Below are 27,571 nucleotides of genomic sequence, written 5' to 3'. Positions count from 1 at the left end.
TTACTTTGCAGCAGGGATCTGGTTCATTTCACTTCCAGATGATTATGATGGCCTTGCCTCTCCCAACATGATGGGTGGGGGCTGTGGTGAGACTGGGAGCAAGACCATGGGAAGAACTAGTAGGACAACGTTGAGACACAACGACTACAGCACCGTGCAGTACATCTGTTGAGAGTGTTGCTGTGCTGTATTTAAACTCCAGTCAGATTCCCACACCTTTCAACAACACAACACAACACCCCCCCCCGAGACCCATGCAGTCGCGGATCTACAGCTTCCGCCCTCCATCCAGGTTTCCCACTTCTACTCTTTGACACACACAGACACACATACACATACACACACACACACACACACACACACACACACACACACACACACACCACACACACACACACACACACACACACACACACACACACACACACACACACACACACACACACACACACACACACACACACACACACACACACACACACACACACACACACACACACACACACACACACACACACACACACACACACACACACACACACACACACACACACACTGTGCCTGGCTTGCACTGAGGTGGGTTTCAAGTTTACAATGCACTCTGTTGATGTCTGTCCAGTTACTTTCTCCTTGTGAGGGATAAAAAGGTCACAAAGCAGCCGTCTGACTCAGCTTTATAACATATGCTGCTCTGTCCTCCACAATAACTCCTAGCCTCTCTGGTGTATGCTAAAGACTGTTCTCTACAGCTATGTAGCATATATCAGTGCTCTATGGTCATCTCTGTCTTCACAATAGGACTGTTAAATCACCTGGCAAGAAGAGCTGAAGCAGCTCAGCTGAGAAAATGGCCCCAGTTTGCTACAGAAATTCCTTTGATATGTTTATACTTTGAAGGGGATATAATGAACGAAAATGTCCCTTGTGTCACTTGAGCCCAATACACAGATTTTGAGCCATAGTCGAAAATCTGCTAAAATATAATTGGCAACATTCTCCTGAAATACATGTAGGCCTATTTCACAAAACACTTGTGGTTCAGTGCATCAGTGTATTAAATTACTGTAACAATCATATACATTATTGTTATTCTAAAATAGATTATAGATGTAGGCTATTTGCAAGTGTAAATAAATGTAGACTGTATTTATAGGCTAACCATTGCCATTGTCTTTGATGTTTTGGTAATAAATACATGTTTGTATTTTTAATTAAGCAGCAGTCAATCAAATCTAAAATAAATTTTGCTGACAATTATTCCTATGTTGATGTTTTCGTTATTTGATCATCGACATCATGCATTTTTGCATTAGCTTTTACGAGTGAGGAACGAGAGCGCAGCGCATCACCTGTCACACGCAGTGTGACTATTATCGAACCTGTAAACTACAGTATTACGCAACAATACGCACAATCCATAACAGTATGTTCACAATCCATTTCTATGGAGATGGAATGTTTGATTTCTCCAGAATGTCAGAATGTTAGCTAAAAACATTAGTTTGCGCCAACCCAAGCACGAACACATTTGCGAATTAGCTACGATTACTCATCTTTATTTTGAGTTATTGTCAAAAGTCCATCTATCATTTCCTCAAATAATTCATGGATTTTAGCAATAAAATCCCGCGTGCCATTTCTACATCTGCACAGGTAAATCCTATGACATATCTTATTTGAGTTTTAATAGTTCAATTATGTCCTTGTAGAAAGTCCTGGTATGTTTTTCTGTTCTCAAGATGTTCAGTCTGAGTGCTGAATACCGTCAGACTGTAGAGCGGTGCTGGGACAAGAACTACTACAATGAGCAGGTAAAATTAAATCATCTTCATTTCAGAAAACACACCATATAGAAAGTGTATGTTGCAGTGGAGTAAATGTGAATGTTGTAGGGGGTGAACGTTATTTATGATACGACTTACATGGAGGAAATCGAACCTTTCTGAAATGAAAATGGATGGCCCTCCCGTCAGCAAAATATATTTAACCTAAAACCCTACTTTAAAAATACAGTGACCCTCCCATATACCCAAAATATTAACTAAGACAAAGTGGATAACAGATAACATGTCTACCTTTTACCCTAACTTCTTGGACAGACAAGAACCTTAGATATTCAGTTTTATAAATGGTTAATCATCCTGTAAGCATTAAATGGCAACATGGGAATGTTGATAGCACACAGGGCTGTGGGCCAGAAGGTTGTGGGTTTGCAGACCACCGTGGCAACCTGGTCTCAGAGTATTTATCATGTACGTAAATCCGAGACATTCGATTTCGTATGACATGTTACACTTTGTATGGTACGTATTAATTTGTGGATGTCCATCACCCATTTCATATGATATGATACAAATTACAATTTGTATTATTTGTTACGATTTTGAAAAATGTACAATATGTTACAAATTTGCAAAATAACAATTTGTTAGGAATTTGAAAAATGTGTGATATGTTACGAATTCTAGCCAAGTGTCTAACGTTAGCTAAGCTAGGGGTTTTAGGGTCAAGTTTAATAGTTAGGTAAGGTGTTAGGATTAGGGAAGGTTTAGATAACATGCTAAGTAGTTGCAAAGGAGCAAAACATTTGTAATTAGTTAAAAAGTTGCTAATTACCTAAAATGTGTGTTGCTAACCTATGGGTTGCTAGATGTTCGCATTATATACTCACTAGGGTTGAATAGCATGAACTCAGTTACAGAGATTTAATGAGATCTAGCACCCAAAATCACTCCCTTTTCTCAGGATAAATAACTGTGAGAAATGGTCAATTATAATAAATTCATATCAACAGCATGACGTGAAATGGAACTGTTAAATTACTGTATATGCGATGTCTAAATCTGGCCTATCACTCTAATATAGCTGATCAATCAAAATCAGAGCACGATCTCAAGCAGTCTATCTCCATCCATTCCATTCAAATTGCATCCTGTTTCAGATATAAAGTATATACTGTATATATAGCCTGTATATACAGTACCAGTCAAATGTTTGGACACACCTACTCATTCCAGGTTTTTTCTTTATTTTTTACTATTTTCTACATTGTATAATAACAGTGAAGACATCAAAACTATGAAATAACACATATGGAATCATGAAGTAACCAAAATAATTATTAAACAAATCAAAATATATTTTACATTTGAGATTCTTCAAAGTAGTTACTCTTTGCCTTGATGACAGCTGTGCACACTCTTGGCATTCTCTCAACCAGATTTTCCAACAGTCTTGTAAGTGTTCCCACATATGCTGAGCAATTGTTGGCTGCTTTTCCTTCACTCTGCGGTCCAACTCATCCCAAACCATCTCAATTAGGTTGAAGTTGGGTGATTGTGAAGGCCAGGTTATCTGATGCAGCACTCCATCACTCTCCTTGGTCAAATTGCCCTTACACAGCCTGGAGGTGTGTTTTGGGTCATTGTCCTGTTAAAAATGATAGTCTCACTCAGCGCAAACCAGATGGTATTGCTGTAAAATTCTGTGGTAGCCATGCTGGTTAAGTGTGCCTTGAATTCTAAATAAATCGCAGACAATGTCACCTGATTGGCTCAAACACATTAAGAAGGAAAGAAATACCACAAATGCACTTTTAACAAGGCACACCTGTTAATTGAAATGCATTCCAGGTGACTACCTCAGAGAGAATGCCAAGAGTATGCCAAGCTGTCATCAAGGCAAAAAGGGTGGCTACTTTAAATAAAAATATTTTTTTGTTTACCACATGATTCCATACAGAGGTGGAAAAAGTATTCAATTGTCATACTTGAGTACAAATAAAGATACCTTAATATAAAATGACCCAAGTAAAAGTGAAAGTAACCCAGTAAAATACTACTTGAATAGAAGTCTAAAAGTATCTAAATTTGAAATGTACTTAAGTACAGTGGTGGAAAAATTATTCAATTGTCATACTTGAGTAAGAGTACAAAGTAAAAGTAAATGCTATACATCAAATTGCTTATATTTAGCAAACCAGACTCTTTTTTATTAATTTTTTAACAGCCATGGGCACACTCCAACACTCAGACATAATTTAGAAAGGAAGCATTTATGTTCAGTGAGTCCACCAGATCAGAGGCAGTAGGAATGACCAGGGACATTATCTTGATAAGTGTGTGAATTGGACATATTTCCTGTACTGGTAAGCATTCAAAATGTAACTAGAACTTTTGGGTGTCAGGGAAAATGGATGGAGTAAAACGCTACATCATTTTCTTTAGGAATGTAGTCAAGTAAAAGTAGTCAAAAATATAAATAGTAATGTACAGATACCCCCAAAACTACATAAAGTATTTTAACTTAAGTACTTTTCACCACTGATTCCATATGAGTTATTTCAGATTTGATGTCTTCACTATTATTCTGTACAGAAAATAGTAAATAATAAAGAAAACCTGGAATGAGTTGGTGTGTCCAAACTTGTGACTGGCACTGTAGGCTACCCCCTTAACAGCTTCTACCCACAAACCATAAGACTCCTGAACAGCAAAATCAAGATGCTTCCCGGACTATTTGCATTGTCCCCCCACCCTGTACCCACCCATTTTTACACTGCTGCTACTCTCACTGCTGCTACTCTTTATTATCCATGCATAGTCACTTTACCTCTACCTACACGTACATATCACCTCACATAGACTCTCAACCCCTATACCTCACATAGACTCTGTACCGCCCCCTGTATATAGCCTCCACATAGACTCTGTACCGGTACCCCCTGTATATAGCCTCCACATAGACTCTGTACCGGTACCCCCTGTATATAGCCTCCACATAGACTCTGTACCGGTACCCCCTGTATATAGCCTCCACATAGACTCTGTACCATGTATATAGCCTCCACATAGACTCTGTAGCCTCCACATAGACTCTGTACGTACCCCCTGTATATAGCCTCCACATAGACTCTGTACCGGTACCCCCTGTATATAGCCTCCACATAGACTCTGTACCGGTACCCCCTGTATATAGCCTCCACATAGACTCTGTACCGGTACCCCTGTATATAGCCTCCACATAGACTCTGTACCGGTACCCCTGTATATAGCCTCCACATAGACTCTGTACCGGTACCCCTGTATATAGCCTCCACATAGACTCTGTACCGGTACCCCCTGTATATAGCCTCCACATAGACTCTGTACCGGTACCCCTGTATATAGCCTCCACATAGACTCTGTACCGGTACCCCCTGTATATAGCCTCCACATAGACTCTGTACCGGTACCCCTGTATATAGCCTCCACATAGACTCTGTACCACCCCCTGTATATAGACATAGACTCTGTACCGGTACCCCCTGTATATAGCCTCCACATAGACTCTGTACCGGTACCCCCTGTATATAGCCTCCACATAGACTCTGTACCGGTACCCCTGTATATAGCCTCCACATATACTCTGTACCGGTACCCCCTGGATATAGCCTCCACATAGACTCTGTACCGGTACCCCCTGTATATAGTCTCCACATAGACTCTGTACCGGTACCCCTGTATATAGCCTCCACATAGACTCTGTACCGGTACCCCCTGTATATAGCCTCCACATAGACTCTGTACCGGTACCCCTGTATATAGCCTCCACAGAGACTCTGTACCGGTACCCCCTGTATATAGCCTCCACATTGACTCTGTACCGGTACCCCTGTATATAGCCTCCACATTGACTCTGTACCGGTACCCCTGTATATAGCCTCCACATAGACTCTGTACCGGTACCCCCTGTATATAGCCTCCACATAGACTCTGTACCCCTGTATATAGCCTCCACATAGACTCTGTACCCCTCCACATAGACTCTGTACCGGTACCCCTGTATATAGCCTCCACATAGACTCTGTACCTCCACATAGACTCTGTACCCCCCCTGTATATAGCCTCCACATAGACTCTGTACCGGTACCCCCTGTATATAGCCTCCACATAGACTCTGTACCGGTACCCCCTGTATATAGCCTCCACATAGACTCTGTACCGGTACCCCCTGTATATAGCCTCCACATAGACTCTGTACCGGTACCCCCTGTATATAGCCTCCACATAGACTCTGTACCGGTACCCCCTGTATATAGCCTCCACATAGACTCTGTACCGGTACCCCTGTATATAGCCTCCACATAGACTCTGTACCGGTACCCCCTGTATAAAGCCTGATACTGTTATTTTATTGTTGCTCCTTAGTTATTTGATATTTTTCTATTTATGTTTTACTTTAGATTATCTTAGTAAATACTTTTTTCACACTTTTTTTTCATAAAACTGCATTTTTGGTTAAGGGCTTGAAAGTAAGCATTTCACTGTAAGGTCTACTACACCTGTTGTATTCGGCGCATGTGACAAATAACATTTAATTTGATTTTTGATTTGAAGAGCTTTGCAAGCCTGGACTGTGCAATATTTGCCCATTATTATTTATGTTTTAATTCTTTAAGGTCTGTCTAGGAGGTGATGGGGATCATGGCTAGACAGCCATTTTCAAGTCTTGCCATTGATTTTCAAACAGATTTAAGTCAAAACTGTAACTTTGCCACTCGGGAACATTCACTGTCTTCTTGGTAAGCATTTTCAGTGTAGATTTGGCCTTGTGTTTTAGGTTATTGCCCTGCTGAAAGGTGAATTCATCTCCCAGTGTCTGGTGCAAAGCAGGTTTTCCTCTAGGATTTTTCCTGTGCTTAAATCCATCACATTTCTTTTTATCCTGATAAACTCCCCAGTCTTTGTCGATGTCAAGCCTACCCATATCATGATGCAGCCACCATGATGCTGGAAAATAAGGAGGCAGTTACTTTGTGATGTGAAGTGTGGGATTTGCACCAAACATGGGCTGCATTTAGGTCAAATAGGATGACATAATTATTAACTTGACCATGCTTAAAGAGATATTCAATATCTAATTGTTTTTGTTAACCATCTACCAAGCACTGCCCTTCTTTATGAGGCTTTTCAAAACCTCCCTTGTCTTTGTAGTTGAATCTGTGCTTGAAATTCTACACTTGACTGAGGGACCTTACAGATGTTGTATGTACAGGGGACAGAAGAAAGGGTAGTCATTAAAAAATCATGTCATCCCCTTCAGACCTTGGGACTATAAGTTTATATATGTACAAAGCATAGATCTGAGATATTGAGCATCAAAGTGTTCACATCGCAGATCTCAGAACTGTTTTGTAGTTCATTCTTCTTTCATAACCCAGTAAGGTCCTCACCTTAAAGGTACCTAAAAGTGCTGAGTATCAAAATCTTAAGCCATTTGTAAATCTGTTGTTTTAGAGGTGGGAGGGTGGCTACGTTATGGCCATTCTTCTGAAAAAGTAAATGCAAAATGTAAGGTTTTGAGATAATGGGTATTATTCAAGTCCCAGATCTCAGAATTGTTTATTGATGTCTTCCTCTTCATGACTCAATAAATACAGTGCATTTGGAAAGTATTCAGACCCGTTGACTTATTCCACATTTTGTTACGTTCCAGCCTTATTCAAAATGGATGTAAAAAAAAATCCCCTCTTCAATCTACACACAATACCCCAAAATGACAAATTAAAAACAGGTTTTAGACATTTTTGCAAATGTATAAAAATATAAAACAGAAAGATCACATTTACGTATGTATTCAGATGCTTTACTCGGTGCTTTGTTGAAGCACCTTTGGCAGAGATTACAGCCTTGAGACTTCTTGGCTTTTACGCAACAAGCTTGGCACACTTGTATCTGGGGAGTTTCTCCCATTCTTCTCTGCAGATCCTCTCAAGCTCTGACAGGTTGGATGGGGAGTGTCGCTGCACAGCTTTTTTCAGGTCTCTCTAGAGATGTTCGGTCAGGTTCAAGTCCGGGCTTTGGCTGGGCCACTCAAGAACATTCAGAGACTTGTCCCAAAGCCACTCCTGTGTGTTGTCTTGGCTGTGTGCTTCGGGTGATTGTCCTGTTTGAAGGTGAATCTACGCCCCAGTCAGGTCCTGAGCGCTCTGGAGCAGGTTTTCATCAAGGATCTCTCTGTACTTTGCTCCATTCATCTTTCCCTCAATCCTGACTAGTCTCCCAGCCCCTGACACTGAAAAACATCCCCACAGCGTGATGCTGCCACCACCATGCATCAGGAATGGTGACAGGTTTCCTCCACATGTGACGCTTGGCATTCAGGCCGAAGAGTTCTTTCTTGGTTTCATCAGACCAGAGAATCTTGTTTCTCATGATCAGAGAAACCTTTTGGTGCCTTTTGGAAAAATCCAAGCGGGCTGTCATGTGCCTTTTACTGAGGAGTGGCTTCCATCTAGCCACTACCATAAAGGCCTGATTGGTGGAGTGCTGCAGAGATGGTTGTCCTTCTGGAAGGTTCTCTGGAACTCTGGAGTTCCTTCATATTGACCATCGGGTTCTTGGTCACCTCCCTGACCAAGGCCCTTCTCCCCCGATTGCTCAGTTTGGTTGGGTGGCCAGCTCTAGAAATAGTCTTGGTAGTTCCACAATTCTTCCATTTAAGAATGATGGAGGCCACTGTCTTCTTGGAGACCTTCAATGCTCAACACAATCCTGTTTCAGAGCTCTATGGACAATTCCTTCCACCTCATGGCTTGGTTTTTGCTCTGACATGAACTGTCAACTGTGGGACCTTTCTAAATCATTTACAATAATTTAAAATTATAACAGATGGACTCATCTCAAGGATGATCAATGGAAACAGGATGCACCTGAGCTCAATTTTGAGTCTCATAGCAAAGGGTCTGAATACTTATGGAAATAAGGTATTAATGTTTTTTTACCTTTAATACATTTGCAAACTTGTCTGAAAAACTGTTTTTGCTTTGTCATTATGGGGTATCGTGTGTAGATTTATGAGGAAAATATGTAATTTAATCCATTTTAGAATAAGGCTGTAATGTAACAACATGTGAAAAAAGTCAAGGGGTCTAAATACTTTCCATGCGCTGTATATCACCTTACAGACAATTATTTTCTACTGACAACCCAGTATTGTATAATTGGATTGCAGACAGAACCTAATAGCACCAAGTTAAAAGATGTTTGCTCAGACAGAACTTTCAGATTATACATGTTTCTTTCAATGTAAATGGAGTTCAAGAAAAATCGGACATATCTCACATGAAAAGGACCACCTAAAGGGAATCTCTATGTCAATAACTCATTTTTGACCAAAATGTCAGATAGAACTTTAGTTCCAAGGTCTTGCCCTATTTTTTCACACCGTCCATGTAATTTATGTGATTTGTTAAGCCACATTTTACTCCTGAACTAATTTAGTCTTGCCTAAACAAGGGGGTGAATACTTATGCAACGACTATATTTTAGTTATTTCATTTTTATTCATTTGTAAATGTTTCTTCTCACTTTTACATGGAGTATTTTGTGTAGATCATTGACAAAAAAGAACATTTGAAAACATCCACAAGGGGGATGAATACTTATGATTCCCACTGTACATAATTTACACGCACACACACACACACGCACGCACGCACGCACACACACACACACACACACACGCACACACACACACACACACACACACACACACACACACACACACACACACACACACACACACACACACACACACACATAGAAGTCAGCTCAGACAGATCCAGCTCAGTGAGGTCCAGCTCATGAGCTCCATCAACAACAGCACAATTTTATTTTGAAAGGAAAATGTTTTTTCAACAAATGTCAGTGCATCGATTTGTTTTTCTTATCAAATCGCTTATAACTAAAACTTACTGATTCCTGCATCAAGACACACTACATATCAAATCACCATGAAAGGGAAAGATGCACATGTATTTTACTAGGCAAGTTGACTGAGAACACATTCTCATTTACAGCAATGACCTGGGGAATAGTTACAGGGGAGAGGAAGGGGATGAATGTGCCAATTGGAAGCTGGGGATGATTAGGTGGCCATGATGGTATGAGGGCCAGTCATGACACTGGAGTTCATACCCCTACTCTTACAATAAGTGCCATGGGATTTTTAGTGACCAGAAATCCGGCACCCTACACAGGGTAATGTCCCCAATCACTACACTGGGGAATTGGGATATTGTTTTTTAGACCAGAGGAAAACGTCCCTTCTACTGGCCCTCAAACACCACTTCCAGCAGAATCTGGTCTCCCATCCAGGACCAACCCTGCTTAGCTTCAGATGCAAGCCAGCAGTGGGATGCATGGTGGTATGCTGCTGGCAGATCCCTAGTACAAACCCCGCCCACCTGTCAATTCAGACCGGCTAAAGCAAACCCTAGGTTGTCTTTTTGACAACATGATTTGTCTTGCAGAAGAAGCTGATGAAGCAGTTTTTGGTGCTCCAGAGACAAGGCCTCCAGAGTCATGTCCCTCACCACACCACCGTGGAGGACATGAGCAACTGGCTTATTAAGAACAAGTCCCTGGAGCGGTGAGTACAGCTACTTGTACTATGTACCATATAATTAGGAATAAGAATACTAGAATTGACATGAACCTTCATATGACAGTATAAAAGGTCAGCCATTTTGGTAAGGGAGTTGGTAAGCCTGTGGTCAGCCAGTGCTATGATAAAATATTGTGTAAAACAATGAATTTGAACATTATCTGCACAGTATGTTTGTTAGCTACAGTGGCGACCGGTCATTCAAGGCAGGTGGGTTAGAATTGTATCATTCTGAACTTTATCCACAACGTTATATTACATTTTGTTGCTAGTCGAGGATACCTCTCCGTCCATTCTAGCAGCAGGCTACACAGAGAATGGAACAGCTGTATAGGGGAAACAGATTCGCACAAAATTGAATAAAACGATGTGGATACATTTGGAATGACGCAATTTCATGTGTACAACATCTAAAGACCAGCATCACTATATTGAGAGCATTTGTTCATGTTTTTTCAGAGCCCCAGTACTGCAAAACGATGATGAGGAAGTGAATCGCTGGTTGGGGTAAGTTTTTCAAAAACAAGTAAAATTGCCCAAAAATGTCAGGACCCTTCTGTAACATGCCATTTACATCAAAAATAGAGATGTTTTTTTTTAAAGCAGTCCGTATAATATGTTATGAATTTGCAATAGATATGATATGTTTCCGAAAGAAATATGTATATATCTTTTGAATTGCTTGTGTTCTGAATGGGACATGATTTTCTTTTTACCAAAACACCATCATCATTCATAGCAATCAGTGCACAAATTTGATGAAATATAACAGAACAGACGTTCTGGAATGACATTCACTCTCCCGGGATGGTTTGCCAAAAATAACTAACTGAAAGCCACACTCCCAATAAGCCACAAATATGACTGCATTGAGGCATATTTCACTGTGCTTCTATGGCTATATGCACCATGCCACAGCCTATTTCATTGTTCATTTAGCAAACAATTCAGCTCATAATTCAGTGCCTTTATCAGTCAACATATCTATATTGTAACTTTTGTCAGTTTGCTTTAAAAATGCATGTTCTCTTAGCCTCATGGCAAAATGTGTACAATAGCAGGAAGTTTCTGGCCCACCCAAATGTCTGCAGGCCCACCCATCAACAAATGTCTGGCTTCGCCACTGAATCACTGTCATAGGCTCAATGGGAAATCAATGTGAAAGTAGAGGAAGGATAAAAAAGGCAGGAATGTTCAGTTGCTCTGTATTTGATTTTAAGGTTCAGAAAGGAAGCAGAGGAAGGGAATGACATTAGTCACCTGGTAAGAGATTAGAAAGATGTCTACAGTATAAGTTAAGTGGAGATAATATACATTTAGTGAGTTATCCTATCTAATAAACAATGTCCTTATTTAGCATTGGCTCATGGTATATGGTTTATCTATATTTTACCTTCTATGGGCATTAATGGCACCCCCTGTTTCCTGTGACAGACCTGGGAGGTGAACACTCAACTCAGAATGAGGGACGTTGAACATGAGGCTTTTACTGAGTTGGCCACCGACCTTAGTCAGGCCATTAACTCACTTGACTTTACTGCTGATCTCTCCTACCTGTGAGTCACATTCACTTTATGTTACAATTATTTGGTCTATGTATTATTCTATCCATCTACTGATGCTAAATGAAATGACGAGTGCAGGGGCCGATATCAATCAAACTTCATTTACTGTATGTAGCACATTTCTTACAGAGGATGCGTTTCAAAGTGCATAAAAGTGTTTCCTCTTCTCTCTATCTGGCTTGTATATTTTAGAAACCCTGAGGTCTGCGATGAAGTTGTAAGAGCTCGAAAGACCATTTCCCAGAGCCTGGCCTTCCAGCCGTACTCCGAGCTGTGCTGTCCCTCTAAGGTGGTGGTGGACATCGTGTCCAGGCTGCTCCAGGCCCTCTGGTCCTGCCAGATGGAAAGCCCCTGTGACCGGTCCTCCATGGCCCTGAGTGACATGAGTGTCACCATAGTGCTGGCAGTAGTGGAGAACCTCTCTAGAGTTCTGAAGGCTCCTCCTGTCGCTCAAGTCTACTACTCCCGTTCCACTGGTGTCAGGATGGTCCACTCACTCAACCGTAAGATCCAGTGCCTAAACAGCCCTGAGGACCTTAGGAGAGCTCTTTTCACCCAAAGTTCCACCTTGATCAGCACCATCATTGAAGCTGTGAGCACCAAAGTCCAGAGGCTGTTTGAAGCTCCTGCTGACTACATTCCATTAAGCTCTATCCGCAGCTGGCTATCAGAGCCCAAGGCAAGCGAGGTTCGTCCAAAGTGCCCTGACCAGCTGGTAATCTCCTCGGAGCTCCTGAGGAACATCATTGGTATGATAGTTTATGTAGTCTTCAAGGCCACCTAGAGGAAGACATCAACCTTCATTACTGGCCCCTCATAAACGACATAATCCACCAGCTGTCACTGTGTGGGGTCAAAGTCACAAAGAAAGGGGGCAAGGCCAACTGGCACATTGGCTGGTACCAGATCCTTGAGATGGTGACAAATATCCATACTCATCTTCATTACTATACTGGCACAGAGATGGTACTAAAGTTGGCAACATCTGCCAGGGCCACCATGCTAACGAGGCACATGGTTCACCATGTGGTCGAGGAGCTGGTAAAGCTGAAGGACGTGGATGAAGGGACACTAGCTTCAGGGAGCAGTGAGGTGAGCAATGATTACAAGTGTTTATCTTTATGAAAGTCCACTCATACAAAGCATTTTTGTTGTTGTTGTTGTTGATAAAAAGAAGATTTGCAATGTCGCAAATATTACCTTAAGTATGATGTCCTTGTTGCTTTCAGTCTGTCACAGCACCCCTAATCACTAACCCCGTCAAAGTGGACAACATCACAACAAACATGACCACGACTCCAGTTGACCTCCAGTCAGGTGAGTTAAATTGACACGGATCAATTTGACAGGTGTCCATGTCTTACTGTAATATAACTTATTAGCTAATGTTTTGAAACTAGACAGTTTCGCAATAAGTTGTGTTTGTATGAGATAGATTTTCTCCTTCTAATTTCAAGGGAATGTTGTGGTAAAACACTCAGCACCCTGTATTCCACCTGCAGGCTTTGCCCCGGCACCATGCATATTACCCCCAGGCTTTGCCACTGCATCCTGCATCCCACCACCGGGCTTTGCCACTGCATCCTGCACCCCACCACCGGGCTTTGCCCCAGCATCCTGCACCCTACCACCAGTCTTTGCCCTGGCATCACGCCCACTCCCAGCAGGATTTTCCCCGGCATCATGTCCCCCACCACCAGGCTTTGCCCCTCTATCCTTCCCCCCACCACCAGGCTTTGCCCCTCTATCCTTCCCCCACCACCAGGCTTTGCCCCTCTATCCTGCCCCCACCACCAGGATTTTCCCAGGCATCATGCCCCCCAACACCAGGCCTTGCCCCTCTATCATGCCCCCCACCACCAGGCTTTGCCCATCTATCCTGCCCCCCACCACCAGGCTTTGCCCAGGCATCCTGCCAGCCACCACCAGGCTTTGCCCTTGCATCCTGCACCCTACCACCAGTCTTTGCCCCGGCATCATGCCCACTCCCAGCAGGCTTTTCCCCGGCATCATGTCCCCCACCACCAGGCTTTGCCCCTCTATCATGCCCCCCACCACGAGGCTTTGCCTCTCTATCATGCCCCCCACCACCATTCTTTTCCCCTCTATCATGCCCCCCACCACCAGGCTTTGCCCTTCTATCCTTCCCCCCACCACCAGGCTTTGCCCCTCTTTCATGCCCCCCCCACCAGGCCTTGCCCCTCTACCACCAGGCTTTGCCCCGGGAAAGTGCCCCCACCACCAGGCTTTGCCCAGGCATTGCTCCCCCCACCACCAGGCTTTGCCCAGGCATCCTGCCCCCCACGATCAGGCTTTATCCCGGCGTCATGCCCCCCACCACCAGGCTTTCCCCCGGCATCTTGCCACCCACCACTCACTATCGCAGATCATATCTGCACTCTAATTCAGAGCATCACTGCCAGATCCAACAACATCGTCAACAAGGAGCTGGAGAAGTGTATCGACTCTTATAGTAAGAGCATCTGGGCTGACACTTTCTACTGCGAGTACATGAAGATGTACCCATCACCCCAGGGGATTGAAGCCTTCTCATTTGATGAGGAGAGATTTTTAGTGGTGGCCAACATAATCGGCAGAATATTGCTGAACAATCTCCAGCTGGAGATGCTCCTCTCAGTGGAAGACTTTAATGTGGATGAAGTAGGGAGCAGTGGGGTAAGCAACGATCACAAGTGTTTATCCTTATGAAAGTCCACTCATTCAATTTTCTCTGATAAAAATAAAGAGGTAAAGAGGAGATATGAAATGTAACAAATGTTCTGTTAAATATTGTGTCCTTGTTGCTTTCAGTCTGTGGACTTGAACCTGGCGATCCCAGAGACCCCTAACCCTGTCAAAGTGGTAGACATCACAACACCCCTGACCACTAATCCAGTCAACCTTGAGGTTTTGGATGAAACACTTGTCCTTCAGTCAGGTGAGTTACACTGTCACAATCACTTTGACAGGTGATCATTTTTCACTGTAATGTAACTTACTGGCTCACGTTTTATAACTAGACAGTTTGGTAATTAAGTTAAAGACGTCCTCCAGAGATTGTTGAACTTTTCCTGTTGAAAAGAGATATCCCAAGTATAAATATAGTAAAGTACACACACTAAAGCAGTGGTCACCATCTGGCCAATCGCAGTCGACTGGTCGATCTCCAAGGCATTTCTAGTCAATCACCAAACATGTATGTAAAAAACCCAACAATAAAGCCTTAAAGTTTTTATGTAAGACTGATCTTCACTTTGTCCGGCACCACCAGGCACGGCACACTTTTTCCCGGCACCCTGCACCCCACCACCTGAATTTTCCCCAGCACCCTGCATTCCACCCCCAGGCTTTGCCCTGGCAACCTACACCTCATCGCCAAGCTTTGTCGCATAAATGCCACGCAGGGCTTTGGCACGAAAGTCATCCTGAAACAAATTGTCCTGCTATTCTTGGAGAGGCTCCCTCCTGCGTCAGAGGACCTTGAGTCAGAGTTCCTGACTATCACCATCGTATCTGCACTCTGTTTCAAAGCATCACTGCCAGATTCTGCAACATCGTTAATGAGGAGCTGGAGAAGTGTACCGACTCTGACAGTATGCAGTACTGGGCTTACACCTTCTACTGGGAGTATATGAAGAGGTACCCATCATCCCAGTGCCTGGGGATTGAAGCCTTCACATGTGATGAGGAGAGATGTTTAGTGGTGGCCAAATTGTTTGCAATGAAGATGTGCCCCAAGATGCTCCCCTCAGCAGCAGACTTCGACAAGGCTGAAGATTCAGGCAGCAATGGAGTAAGCGATCATTTCAAGTGTTTATCTTTATGAAAGTCCACTCATTAAATGATCTCTGATAAAAATACAAATAAATGTCAATGTTGAGAAAAAGGAGATATGAAATGTAACAAATGTTCTGTTAAATATTGTGTCCTTGTTGCTTTCAGTCTGTGGACTTGAACCTGGCGATCCCAGAGACCCCTAACCCTGTCAAAGTGGTAGACATCACAACACCCCTGACCACTAATCCAGTCAACCTTGAGGTTTTGGATGAAACACTTGTCCTTCAGTCAGGTGAGTTACACTGTCACAATCACTTTGACAGGTGATCATTTTTCACTGTCATGTAACTTACTGGCTCAAGGTTTATAACTAGACAGTTTGGTAATTAAGTTAAAAACGTCCTCCATAGATTGTTGAACTTTTCCTGTTGAAAAGAGATATCCCAAGTATAAATCCAGTAAAGTACACACACTAAAGCAGTGGTCACCAACCAGCCAATCGCAAACGACTAGTCGATCACCAAGGCATTTCTAGTCAATCACCAAAAATGTTTAAAAAACAACAATAAAGCCTTACGTTCCTATTTTTTGTATTACTTTCATGCTGTTGGTGGTAGGTGCACTTGATTCAGCAGCCCTAGTGTTGTTGGTGGTAGGTGCACTTGATTCAGCAGCCCTAGTGTTGTTGGTGGTAGGTGCACTTGATTCAGCAGCCCTAGTGTTGGGTAGGTGCACTTGATTCAGCAGCCCTAGTGCCGGGAAGGCATAGTGTTCACATTTTGAACCATTTCATGTGTCTGAAGGTAGAACGCGTACCCGGCAGGCGCAGAGAGCAAATCAAATGAATTGGTGCATGAGGTGGAAATAATGCAGTGGGCCTTGAGTTTCACCCTCAGCTGGAGTGCAGAGGAGTCAGTTGAGAGGCAGCCTCACTGCTTCTCCCTCCCCCCAGACTGAGCAGTAGATCTTGACTTGCATTTTGACTCAGAAATTGATCTTGACTCAGAAAGTGAATTTGACTCAGAAAAGGTTGGTGACTACTGCTCTCAAGGGGAAAACGTTTTTAGCAAAATACAGTTTCTTAGAGACAACTGCCAACTTCAAGGAGCAGGCTATTCAAGGTGTTGGTCTGATGGTGATCCGTGATGTCATCGGCCGCACCCCTTTCTTGAGGAACAATAAAGAAGCAATATAGAACAAAAGAGAAATGGCCCACCCCCACACTTGTGCTATGTCATGACATACCTAGACCACCTGTTGAGAGGTGACTTTTGTTAAGTACATCAGGTGTTAACTGAGGTGAAAAGGACACTAGAGTGCCACTTCAAGTTTTTATGTAAGACTGATCTTAATTTTGTCTGCCACCAACAGGCCTAGCCCCGGCACCCTGCATTCCACCCCCAGGCTTTTCCCCAGCACCCTGCATTCCACCCCCAGGCTTTTCCCCAGCACCCTGCATTCCACCCCGAGGCTTTTCCCCAGCACCCTGCATTCCACCCTCAGGCTTTGCCCTGACATCCTGCACCGCATCGCCAAGCTTCGCCGCTAATGCCATGCAGGGCTTTGGCACGAAAATCATCCTGAAACAAATGGTCCTGCTATTCTTGGAGAGGCACCCTCCTACATCAGACGACCTTGAGTCAGAGTTCCTCACTATCATGAAGAGGTGCCCATCATCCCAGTGCCTGGAGATTGAATCCTTCACATGTGATGAGGAGAGATGTTTAGTGGTGGCCACCTTGTTTGCAAAGAAATTGTACCCCAAGATGTTCCTCTCAGCAGCAGACGTCGACGAGGCTGAAGATTCAGGGAGCAATGGAGTAAGCGATGGTTTTAAGTGTTTATCTTATTAAAGTCCACTCATTCAGTTGTCTCTGATCCAAAAATGTATTGTTGTCAATATTGGTAAATTGTTTTTAAAAAAAAATAGAACATCTGCAATGTTGCAAATGTTATGTTAAATAATATCTATAATTAAATATTTCATATTTTTGCTTTTAGTCTGTGGACATGAACCTGGCAATCGCCAACAAATTTGTCCCTAACCCTGTCAAGGTGTTGGAGTTGCTTCAACCCCTGTCACTTCCAGACATCAAAAAGCACTTGACCACTATCCATGACAAAGTGCTGGACAACATCACAACAACCCTGGTTGATGCCCCAGTTAAGGTGGACAACATCACAACAACCCTGGTTAATGCCCCAGTTAAGGTGGACAACATCACAACAACCCTGGTTGATGCCCCAGTTAAGGTGGACAACATCACAACACCCCTGGTTGATGCCCCAGTTAAGGTGGACAACATCACAACACCCCTGGTTGATGCCCCAGTTAAGGTGGACAACATCACAACACCCCTGGTTGATGCCCCAGTTAAGGTGGACAACATCACAACACCCCTGGTTGATGCCCCAGTTAAGGTGGACAACATCACAACACCCCTGGTTGATGCCACAACACCCCTGGTTGATGCCCCAGTTAAGGTGGACAACATCACAACACCCCTGGTTGCCCCATAAGGTGGACAACATCACAACACCCCTGGTTTGCCCCATTTTGGACAACATCACAACAGTTGATGCCCCAGTGGACAACATCACAACACCCCTGGTTGATGCCCCAGTTAAGGTGGACAACATCACAACACCCCTGGTTGATGCCCCAGTTAAGGTGGACAACATCACAACACCCCTGGTTGATGCCCCAGCTAAGGTGGACAACATCACAACACCCCTGGTTGATGCCCCAGCTAAGGTGGACAACATCACAACACCCCTGGTTGATGCCCCAGCTGGTCACAACACCCCTGATGCCCCAGCTAAGGTGGACAACATCACAACACCCCTGGTTGATGCCCCAGTTAAGTGGACAACATCACAACACCCCTGGCCACTATTCCAGTCCACCTTAAGGTTACAGATGAACCAGTTGACCTCCAGTCAGGTGAGTTACATTAACACAGATCACATTGACAGGTTTTCATTTCCCTCTGTAATATAAGGTATTGGCTATTGTTTTATTTTAACACGACAGTTTTATAACTAACTATTTTGGAACTAATTTAAGCTATTTTTTGTTGTGATTGATCTTCTCCTTCTCTTTTCCAGAAGATGTTTTGGTCATTAAACCAAAGAAAAGCAGAGTCATGAGATTCTTCCGTCGACTTTTCTGCTGCATAAACGAAGATGATTTGATGGTGTGAACCTGACCAGCTTTTCAGAGGATGACTTCAGCTCACACACAAACACACGGGCGCGCACACACACATATACGCATGCCCACACACACACACACACGCACACACCCACCAGATGTTGTTTAACTTGAGTTTCGCATGTTAAATATTTCTCTATAATTTTTCCTAATTAAATATTTTATTATGTCTTCATTCAATGACTATTTTTACTATTTACAGTAGCAATCAATTTGTATTGTTATTTTTTTGTAACTATTTACAGTTTCAATTCACATTTCATCAAACTTACAGTTTTTTTACAATCGCTCAGACCCATTTCTCAATACTTAGGTCACTCTTTCAAAACTCTTCACACAGTGAGCATAACAGCAGTCTATGTGGGCTAAACTATGGATCATGTTTCATTGCTTTGGCACAAAATGCATTCAATGACTACATCTTTCAATTTTCATAAACTCTTTTCTCACTCAGACACAACCACCACCAAAACTCTATGTACCTACAGGCCAATTTGCACATGTTTACATACACTTTTCAAAACTGTTAAACTTAAAATCAAAACCTAAAATTACACAAAATTGAAAAAGACATACATTTGCTACATTTCTACAGTAATAGCGAATTGAAATATTTTCCAAATCTATAAAATGAAATTCTATCAAAACAATTCGACCAACCACAGCTGATTCCCATTGTAGATGAACACCTACCCAGGTGTTAGTCTTTCCATTTCATTACCATCTATACAAAAGGGGACATTTTAGGAATAATGCTGTACTGTAATGTAAACATGGACCCAGCCAGAGATAGAGAAGTGGCTGACAGAGGAAGAAGAGTGGCTGGGAGAGGTGTACATATGCGTGGTGGAAGAAGACCAAGAGGAAGATCAAGAGCTGTAGTCTCAGATGAGATTAGGGGATGACCTCTATGGAAGGGTTGTGCCAGGTGAGGAGAGGTTCGCAGTGAGGCGAAAACGTTTGTAATTGTATGGGACAATGTGGCGTTTCACCACTCCTGCAGTCACAGAGTGGTTTGCAGCCCATCCCAGGATGATGTCATTTTTCCTCCTTCCCTACTCTCCGTTCCTCAACCCCATAGAGGAATTATTGGAATCACATGAGTGTGAGCGGAACAAGTAATTGGGCGTCACTCTAAAGCGGGAAGGTGGAATAAACAAGTCAGGAGTAGGTTTTTTTATTTTCGTGGTATCCAATTGTTGTAGTAGCTACTATCTTGTCTCAGGAGGGTACACCGTGCACCTGGCAACCTTGGTTAGCGCGCACTGCGCCCGGCCCACCACAGGAGTCGCTGGTGCGCGATGAGACAAGGACATCCCTACCAACCAAGCACTCCCTAACCCGGACGACGCTAGGCCAATTGTGCGTCGCCCCACGGATTTCCCGGTTACGACAGAGCCTGGGCGCGAACCCAGGGACTCTGATGGCACAGCTGGCGCTGTGGCACTGCGCAGTGGTGCAGCCCTTAACCACTGCGCCACCCGGGAGGCCCCCAGGAGTAGGTTTTCTTGATTGAACACAGTTCTCTATTGAGGGCATTTGGTCAACACAAACACTCCAACATAATCAATGAAAATCTTCCAAGGAAAAACATACATCTTCTTCTCGAGATGAAACAGGAACACAATAGGATTATCTTTAAACTACAACAAAAAGTCACGGGATTGTCACCGTCTTAGTGGTTCTTCCTGGATAGCTCCTCTCTCTCGGTGGCCATCTTCCAGAGATAGTTTTCCCCTCCTCTCTCTGCTGGTTCCATTCTCTCTCTTATAGGGGAAGGAGAGTATGTCATTAGTACCGTCAGCTGTGCTTAATTGCCTCTGGTTACCTTGTCTCCCATGCCTTGTTGGGCTACTATCCGTGAGCCCAGCCTGCCCTCTGGTGGTCCTTCCACGTGAGACATGTATGTAGTGTTTTGGTAGTTTTAGGGCATTTTGAACGTGAAATTAACTGCTGTGCCAAGCTGAAAGTTAGTTTTGCTCACTGTGTGAAGAGTTTTGAAAAAATGACCTAAGTATTGAGAAATGGGTCCTAGCGATTGTAAAAAACTGTAAATGACATATTATTTATGCATCAACATGTATTGAACATCTGTCATCCTGAGTTTCCTAGTTTAATAACTGTATTTGTTCCGTTTTCCAGCAGAAGGCAGTCTTGTCTAATATCTGGAGTCATGTATGTTACAGTAATTCGGATGACCTTGTGTCTTGGGATATATATTCTTAGTCATTATCATGTACTATAAAACAAATAATACATTGAATATATATATAAATATATAACAAGCATGACCACAGTACAGTATTGACAAGCAAGACCACAGTACAAAGAACAATGGTCTTTATGTATATGCTATTAAACTAGTAGTCAGAAAGATAGGGCCATATCCAATAATCTCTCTTTCTTTGATTGCAAAATCTCTATGGGTAATAAAAAAAACAGGGGTCCCTGTTGGACTAGATAGATTAGGGAAACCAAAGAAAGCTTTACAGTTTACTTTGCAGAAGGGATCTGGTTCATTTCACTTCCAGATGATTATGATGGCCTTGCCTCTCCCAACATGATGGGTGGGGGCTGTGGTGAGACTGGGAGCAAGACCATGGGAAGAACTAGTAGGAAAAAGTTGAGACACAACGACTACAGCACCGTGCAGTACATCCGTCGAGAGTGTTGCTGTGCTGTATTTAAACTCCAGTCAGATTCCCACACCTTTCAACAACACAACACAACACCCCCCCCCGAGACCCATGCAGTCGCGGATCTACAGCTTCCGCCAATGCCCTCCATCCAGGTTTCCCACTTCTACTCTTTGACACACACACACACACACACACACACACACACACACACACACACACACACACACACACACACACACACACACACACACACACACACACACACACACACACACACACACACACACACACACACACACACACACACACACACACACACACACACACACACACACACACACACACACACACACACACACACACACACACACACACACACACACACACACACACACACACACACACACACACACACACACACACACACACACACACACATACACTGTGGCTGGCTTGCAAATGAGGTGGGTTTCAGGTTTACAATGCACTTCTGTTGATGTCTGTCCAGTTACTTTCTCCTTGTGAGGGATAAAAGGTCACAAAGCAGCCGTCTGACTCAGCTTTATAACATATGCTGCTCTGTCCTCCACAATAACTCCTAGCCTCTCTGGTGTATGCTAAAGACTGGTCTCTACAGCTATGTAGCATATATCAGTGCTCTATGGTCATCTCTGTCTTCACAATAGGACTGTTAAATCACCTGGCAAGAAGAGCTGAAGCAGCTCAGCTGAGAAAATGGCCCCAGTTTGCTACAGAAATTCCTTTGATATGTTTATACTTTGAAGGGGATATAATGAACGAAAATGTCCCTTGTGTCACTTGAGCCCAATACACAGATTTTGAGCCATAGTCGAAAATCTGCTAAAATATAATTGGCAACATTCTCCTGAAATACATGTAGGCCTATTTCACAAAACACTTGTGGTTCGGTGCATCAGTGTATTAAATTACTGTAACAATCATATACATTATTGTTATTTCAAAATAGATTATAGATGTAGGCTATATGCAAGTGTAAATAAATGTAGACTGTATTTATAGGCTAACCATTACCATTGTCATTGATGTTTTGGTAATAAATACATGTTTGTATATTTAATTAAGCAGCAGTCAATAAAATCAAAAAATAATTTTGATGACAATTATTCCTATGTTGATGTTTTCGTTATTTGATCATCGACATCATGCATTTTTGCATTAGCTTTTACGAGTGAGGAACGAGAGCGCAGCGCATAACCTGTCACACGCAGTGTGACTATTATCGAACCTGTAAACTACAGTATTACGCAACAATATGCACAATCCATAACAGTATGTTCACAATCCATTTCTATGGAGATGGAATGTTTGATTTCTCCAGAATGTCAGAATGTTAGCTAAAAACATTAGTTTGCGCCAACCCAAGCACGAACACATTTGCGAATTAGCTACGATTACTCATCTTTATTTTGAGTTATTGTCAAAAGTCCATCTATCATTTCCTCAAATAATTCATGGATTTTAGCAATAAAATCCCGCGTGCCCTTTCTACATCTGCACAGGTAAATCCTATGACATATCTTATTTGAGTTTTAATAGTTCAATTATGTCCTTGTAGAAAGTCCTGGTATGTTTTTCTGTTCTCAAGATGTTCAGTCTGAGTGCTGAATACCGGCAGACTGTAGAGCGGTGCTGGGACAAGAACTACTACAATGAGCAGGTAAAATTAAATCATCTTTATTTCAGAAAACACACCATATCGAAAGTGTATGTTACAGTGGAGTAAATGTGAATGTTGTAGGGAGTGAACGTTATTTATGATAAGACTTACATGGAGGAAATCGAACCTTTCTGAAATGAAAATGGATGGCCCTCCCTTCAGCAAAATATATTTAACCTAAAACCCTACTTTAAAAAACAGTGGCCCTCCCATATACCCAAAATATTAACTAAGACAAAGTGGATAACAGATAACATGTCTACCTTTTACCCTAACTTCTTGGACAGACAAGAGCCTTAGATATTCAGTTTTATAAATGGTTAATCATCCTGTAAGCATTACATGGCAACATGGGAATGTTGATAGCACACAGGGCTGTGGGCCAGAAGGTTGTGGGTTTGCAGACCACCGTGGCAACCTGGTCTCAGAGTATTTATCATGTACGTAAATCCGAGACATTCGATTTCGTATGACATGTTACACTTTGTATGGTACGTATTAATTTGTGGATGTCCATCACCCATTTCATATGATATGATACAAATTACAATTTGTATTATTTGTTACGATTTTGAAAAATGTACAATATGTTACAAATTTGCAAAAGTACAATTTGTTAGGAATTTGAAAAATGTGTGATATGTTACGAATTCTAGCCAAGTGTCTAACGTTAGCTAAGCTAGGGGTTTGGGTCAAGTTTAATAGTTAGGTAAGGTGTTAGGATTAGGGAAGGTTTAGATAACATGCTAAGTAGTTGCAAAGGAGCAAAACATTTGTAATTAGTTAAAAAGTTGCTAATTACCTAAAATGTGTGTTGCTAACCTATGGGTTGCTAGATGTTCGCATTATATACTCACTAGGGTTGAATAGCATGAACTCAGTTACAGAGATTTAATGAGATCTAGCACCCAAAATCACTCCCTTTATATCAAAATGGTCAGCATGACGTGAAATGGAACTGTTAAATTACTGTATATGCGATGTCTAAATCTGGCCTATCACTCTAATATAGCTGATTTAAATCAGAGCACAGATCTCAAGGAGTCTATCTCCATCCATTCCATTCAAATCATGCATCCTTTTTCAGATATATAAAGTATATACTGTATATATATGCCTGTAACATACAGTACCAGTCAAATGTTTGGACACACCTACTCATTCCAGGTTTTTTCTTTATTTTTTACTATTTTCTACATTGTATAATAACAGTGAAGACATCAAAACTATGAAATAACACATATGGAATCATGAAGTAACCAAAATAATTATTAAACAAATCAAAATATATTTTACATTTGAGATTCTTCAAAGTAGTTACTCTTTGCCTTGATGACAGCTGTGCACACTCTTGGCATTCTCTCAACCAGATTTTCCAACAGTCTTATAAGTGTTCCCACATATGCTGAGCAATTGTTGGCTGCTTTTCCTTCACTCTGCGGTCCAACTCATCCCAAACCATCTCAATTAGGTTGAAGTTGGGTGATTGTGAAGGCCAGGTTATCTGATGCAGCACTCCATCACTCTCCTTGGTCAAATTGCCCTTACACAGCCTGGAGGTGTGTTTTGGGTCATTGTCCTGTTAAAAATCAAATGATAGTCTCACTCAGCGCAAACCAGATGGTATTGCTGTAAAATGCTGTGGTAGCCATGCTGGTTAAGTGTGCCTTGTATTCTAAATAAATCGCAGACAATGTCACCTGATTGGCTCAAACACATTAAGAAGGAAAGAAATACCACAAATGCACTTTTAACAAGGCACACCTGTTAATTGAAATGCATTCCAGGTGACTACCTCAGAGAGAATGCCAAGAGTATGCCAAGCTGTCATCAAGGCAAAAAGGGTGGCTACTTTAAATAAAAATATTTTTTTGTTTAACACACATGATTCCATACAGAGGTGGAAAAAGTATTCAATTGTCATACTTGAGTACAAATAAAGATACCTTAATATAAAATGACCCAAGTAAAAGTGAAAGTAACCCAGTAAAATACTACTTGAATAGAAGTCTAAAAGTATCAAATTTGAAATGTACTTAAGTACAGTGGTGGAAAAAGTATTCAATTGTCATACTTGAGTAAGAGTACAAAGTAAAAGTAAATGCTATACATCAAATTGCTTATATTTAGCAAACCAGACTCTTTTTTATTACATTTTTTAACAGCCATGGGCACACTCCAACACTCAGACATAATTTAGAAAGGAAGCATTTATGTTCAGTGAGTCCACCAGATCAGAGGCAGTAAGAATGACCAGGGACATTATCTTGATAAGTGTGTGAATTGGACATATTTCCTGTACTGTTAAGCATTCAAAATGTAACTAGAACTTTTGGGTGTCAGGGAAAATGGATGGAGTAAAACGTACATCATTTTCTTTAGGAATGTAGTGAAGTAAAAGTAGTCAAAAATATAAATAGTAATGTACAGATACCCCCCAAAACTACATAAAGTATTTTAACTTAAGTACTTTTCACCACTGATTCCATATGAGTTATTTCAGATTTGATGTCTTCACTATTATTCTACAGAAAATAGTAAATAATAAAGGAAAACCTGGAATGAGTTGGTGTGTCCAAACTTGTGACTGGCACTGTAGGCTACTTAACAGCTTCTACCCACAAACCATAAGACTCCTGAACAGCAAAATCAAGATGCTTCCCCGACTATTTGCATTGTCCCCCCCCACCCACCCACCCATTTTTACACTGCTGCTACTCCACTGCTGCTACTCGTTTATTATCCATGCATAGTCACTTTACCTCTACCTACACGTACATATCACCTCAATATACCTCAACTAACACACTTGACTCTGTAGCCCCACACATAGACTCTGTACCGGTACCCCTGTATATAGCCTCCACATAGACTCTGTACCCCCCTGTATATAGCCTCCACATAGACTCTGTACCGGTACCCCTGTATATAGCCTCCACATAGACTCTGTACCGGTACCCCTGTGTATATAGCCTCCACATAGACTCTGTACCGGTACCCCTGTATATAGCCTCCACATAGACTCTGTACCGGTACCCCTGTATATAGCCTCCACATAGACTCTGTACCGGTACCCCTGTATATAGCCTCCACATAGACTCTGTACCGGTACCCCTGTATATAGCCTCCACATAGACTCTGTACCGGTACCCCCTGTATATAGCCTCCACATAGACTCTGTACCGGTACCCCTGTATATAGCCTCCACATAGACTCTGTACCGGTACCCCCTGTATATAGCCTCCACATAGACTCTGTACCGGTACCCCTGTATATAGCCTCCACATAGACTCTGTACCGGTACCCCTGTATATAGCCTCCACATAGACTCTGTACCGGTACCCCTGTATATAGCCTCCACATAGACTCTGTACCGGTACCCTGCTGTATATAGCCTCCACATAGACTCTGTACCGGTACCCCTGTATATAGCCTCCACATAGACTCTGTACCGGTACCCCTGTATATAGCCTCCACATAGACTCTGTACCGGTACCCCTGTATATAGCCTCCACATAGACTCTGTACCGGTACCCCTGTATATAGCCTCCACATAGACTCTGTACCGGTACCCCCTGTATATAGCCTCCACATAGACTCTGTACCGGTACCCCTGTATATAGCCTCCACATAGACTCTGTACCGGTACCCCTGTATATAGCCTCCACATAGACTCTGTACCGGTACCCCTGTATATAGCCTCCACATAGACTCTGTACCGGTACCCCTGTATATAGCCTCCACATAGACTCTGTACCGGTACCCCCTCCTGTATATAGCCTCCACATAGACTCTGTACCGGTACCCCTGTATATAGCCTCCACATAGACTCTGTACCGGTACCCCTGTATATAGCCTCCACATAGACTCTGTACCGGTACCCCTGTATATAGCCTCCACATAGACTCTGTACCGGTACCCCTGTATATAAAGCCTGATACTGTTATTTTATTGTTGCTCCTTAGTTATTTGATATTTTTCTATTTATGTTTTACTTTAGATTATCTTAGTAAATACTTTTTTCACACTTTTTTTCATAAAACTGCATTTTTGGTTAAGGGCTTGAAAGTAAGCATTTCACTGTAAGGTCTACTACACCTGTTGTATTCGGCGCATGTGACAAATAACATTTAATTTGATTTTTGATTTGAAGAGCTTTGCAAGCCTGGACTGTGCAATATTTGCCCATTATTATTTATGTTTTAAATTCTTTAAGGTCTGTCTAGGAGGTGATGGGGATCATGGCTAG

General features: G+C 42.3%; 1 protein-coding gene and 1 long non-coding RNA gene across 2 annotated transcripts; both read left to right on the top strand.

Annotated features, from left to right (window-relative positions):
* Nucleotides 1-1,739: 1,739 nt before the first annotated feature.
* On the top strand, nucleotides 1,740-13,713 carry LOC127920347 (uncharacterized). Its single transcript, XM_052504367.1, has 8 exons — nucleotides 1,740-1,811; nucleotides 10,295-10,413; nucleotides 10,888-10,935; nucleotides 11,649-11,691; nucleotides 11,863-11,984; nucleotides 12,186-13,085; nucleotides 13,223-13,310; nucleotides 13,496-13,713. Exons 1-6 carry the CDS (start codon nucleotides 1,740-1,742, stop codon nucleotides 12,775-12,777), a joined length of 996 nt encoding a protein of 331 aa, XP_052360327.1. The 3' UTR covers nucleotides 12,778-13,085; nucleotides 13,223-13,310; nucleotides 13,496-13,713.
* Nucleotides 13,714-18,638: 4,925 nt separating this feature from the next.
* Nucleotides 18,639-19,155, top strand: LOC127920348 (uncharacterized). Its single transcript, XR_008106047.1, has 2 exons — nucleotides 18,639-18,714; nucleotides 18,879-19,155. It is a non-coding gene; the product is annotated as an uncharacterized LOC127920348 (long non-coding RNA).
* Nucleotides 19,156-27,571: the final 8,416 nt, after the last annotated feature.

Source organism: Oncorhynchus keta, unplaced genomic scaffold (assembly GCF_023373465.1).
Source record: "Oncorhynchus keta strain PuntledgeMale-10-30-2019 unplaced genomic scaffold, Oket_V2 Un_contig_19075_pilon_pilon, whole genome shotgun sequence".
NCBI classification, from domain to species: Eukaryota; Metazoa; Chordata; class Actinopteri; order Salmoniformes; family Salmonidae; genus Oncorhynchus; species Oncorhynchus keta.
This window is presented reverse-complemented; position numbering and strand designations above follow the sequence as displayed.

What these genes read in the sequence shown, in the direction of transcription:
- LOC127920347 (XM_052504367.1), top strand. Translation starts at nt 1,740, where the DNA reads ATGTTCAGTCTGAGTGCTGAATACCGTCAGACTGTAGAGCGGTGCTGG. An exon ending in AGAACTACTACAATGAGCAG is followed by an intron (nt 1,812 to 10,294) that starts GTAAAATTAAAT and finishes TTTGTCTTGCAG; the next exon opens with AAGAAGCTGATGAAGCAGTT. An exon ending in GGAATGACATTAGTCACCTG is followed by an intron (nt 11,692 to 11,862) that starts GTAAGAGATTAG and finishes TTCCTGTGACAG; the next exon opens with ACCTGGGAGGTGAACACTCA.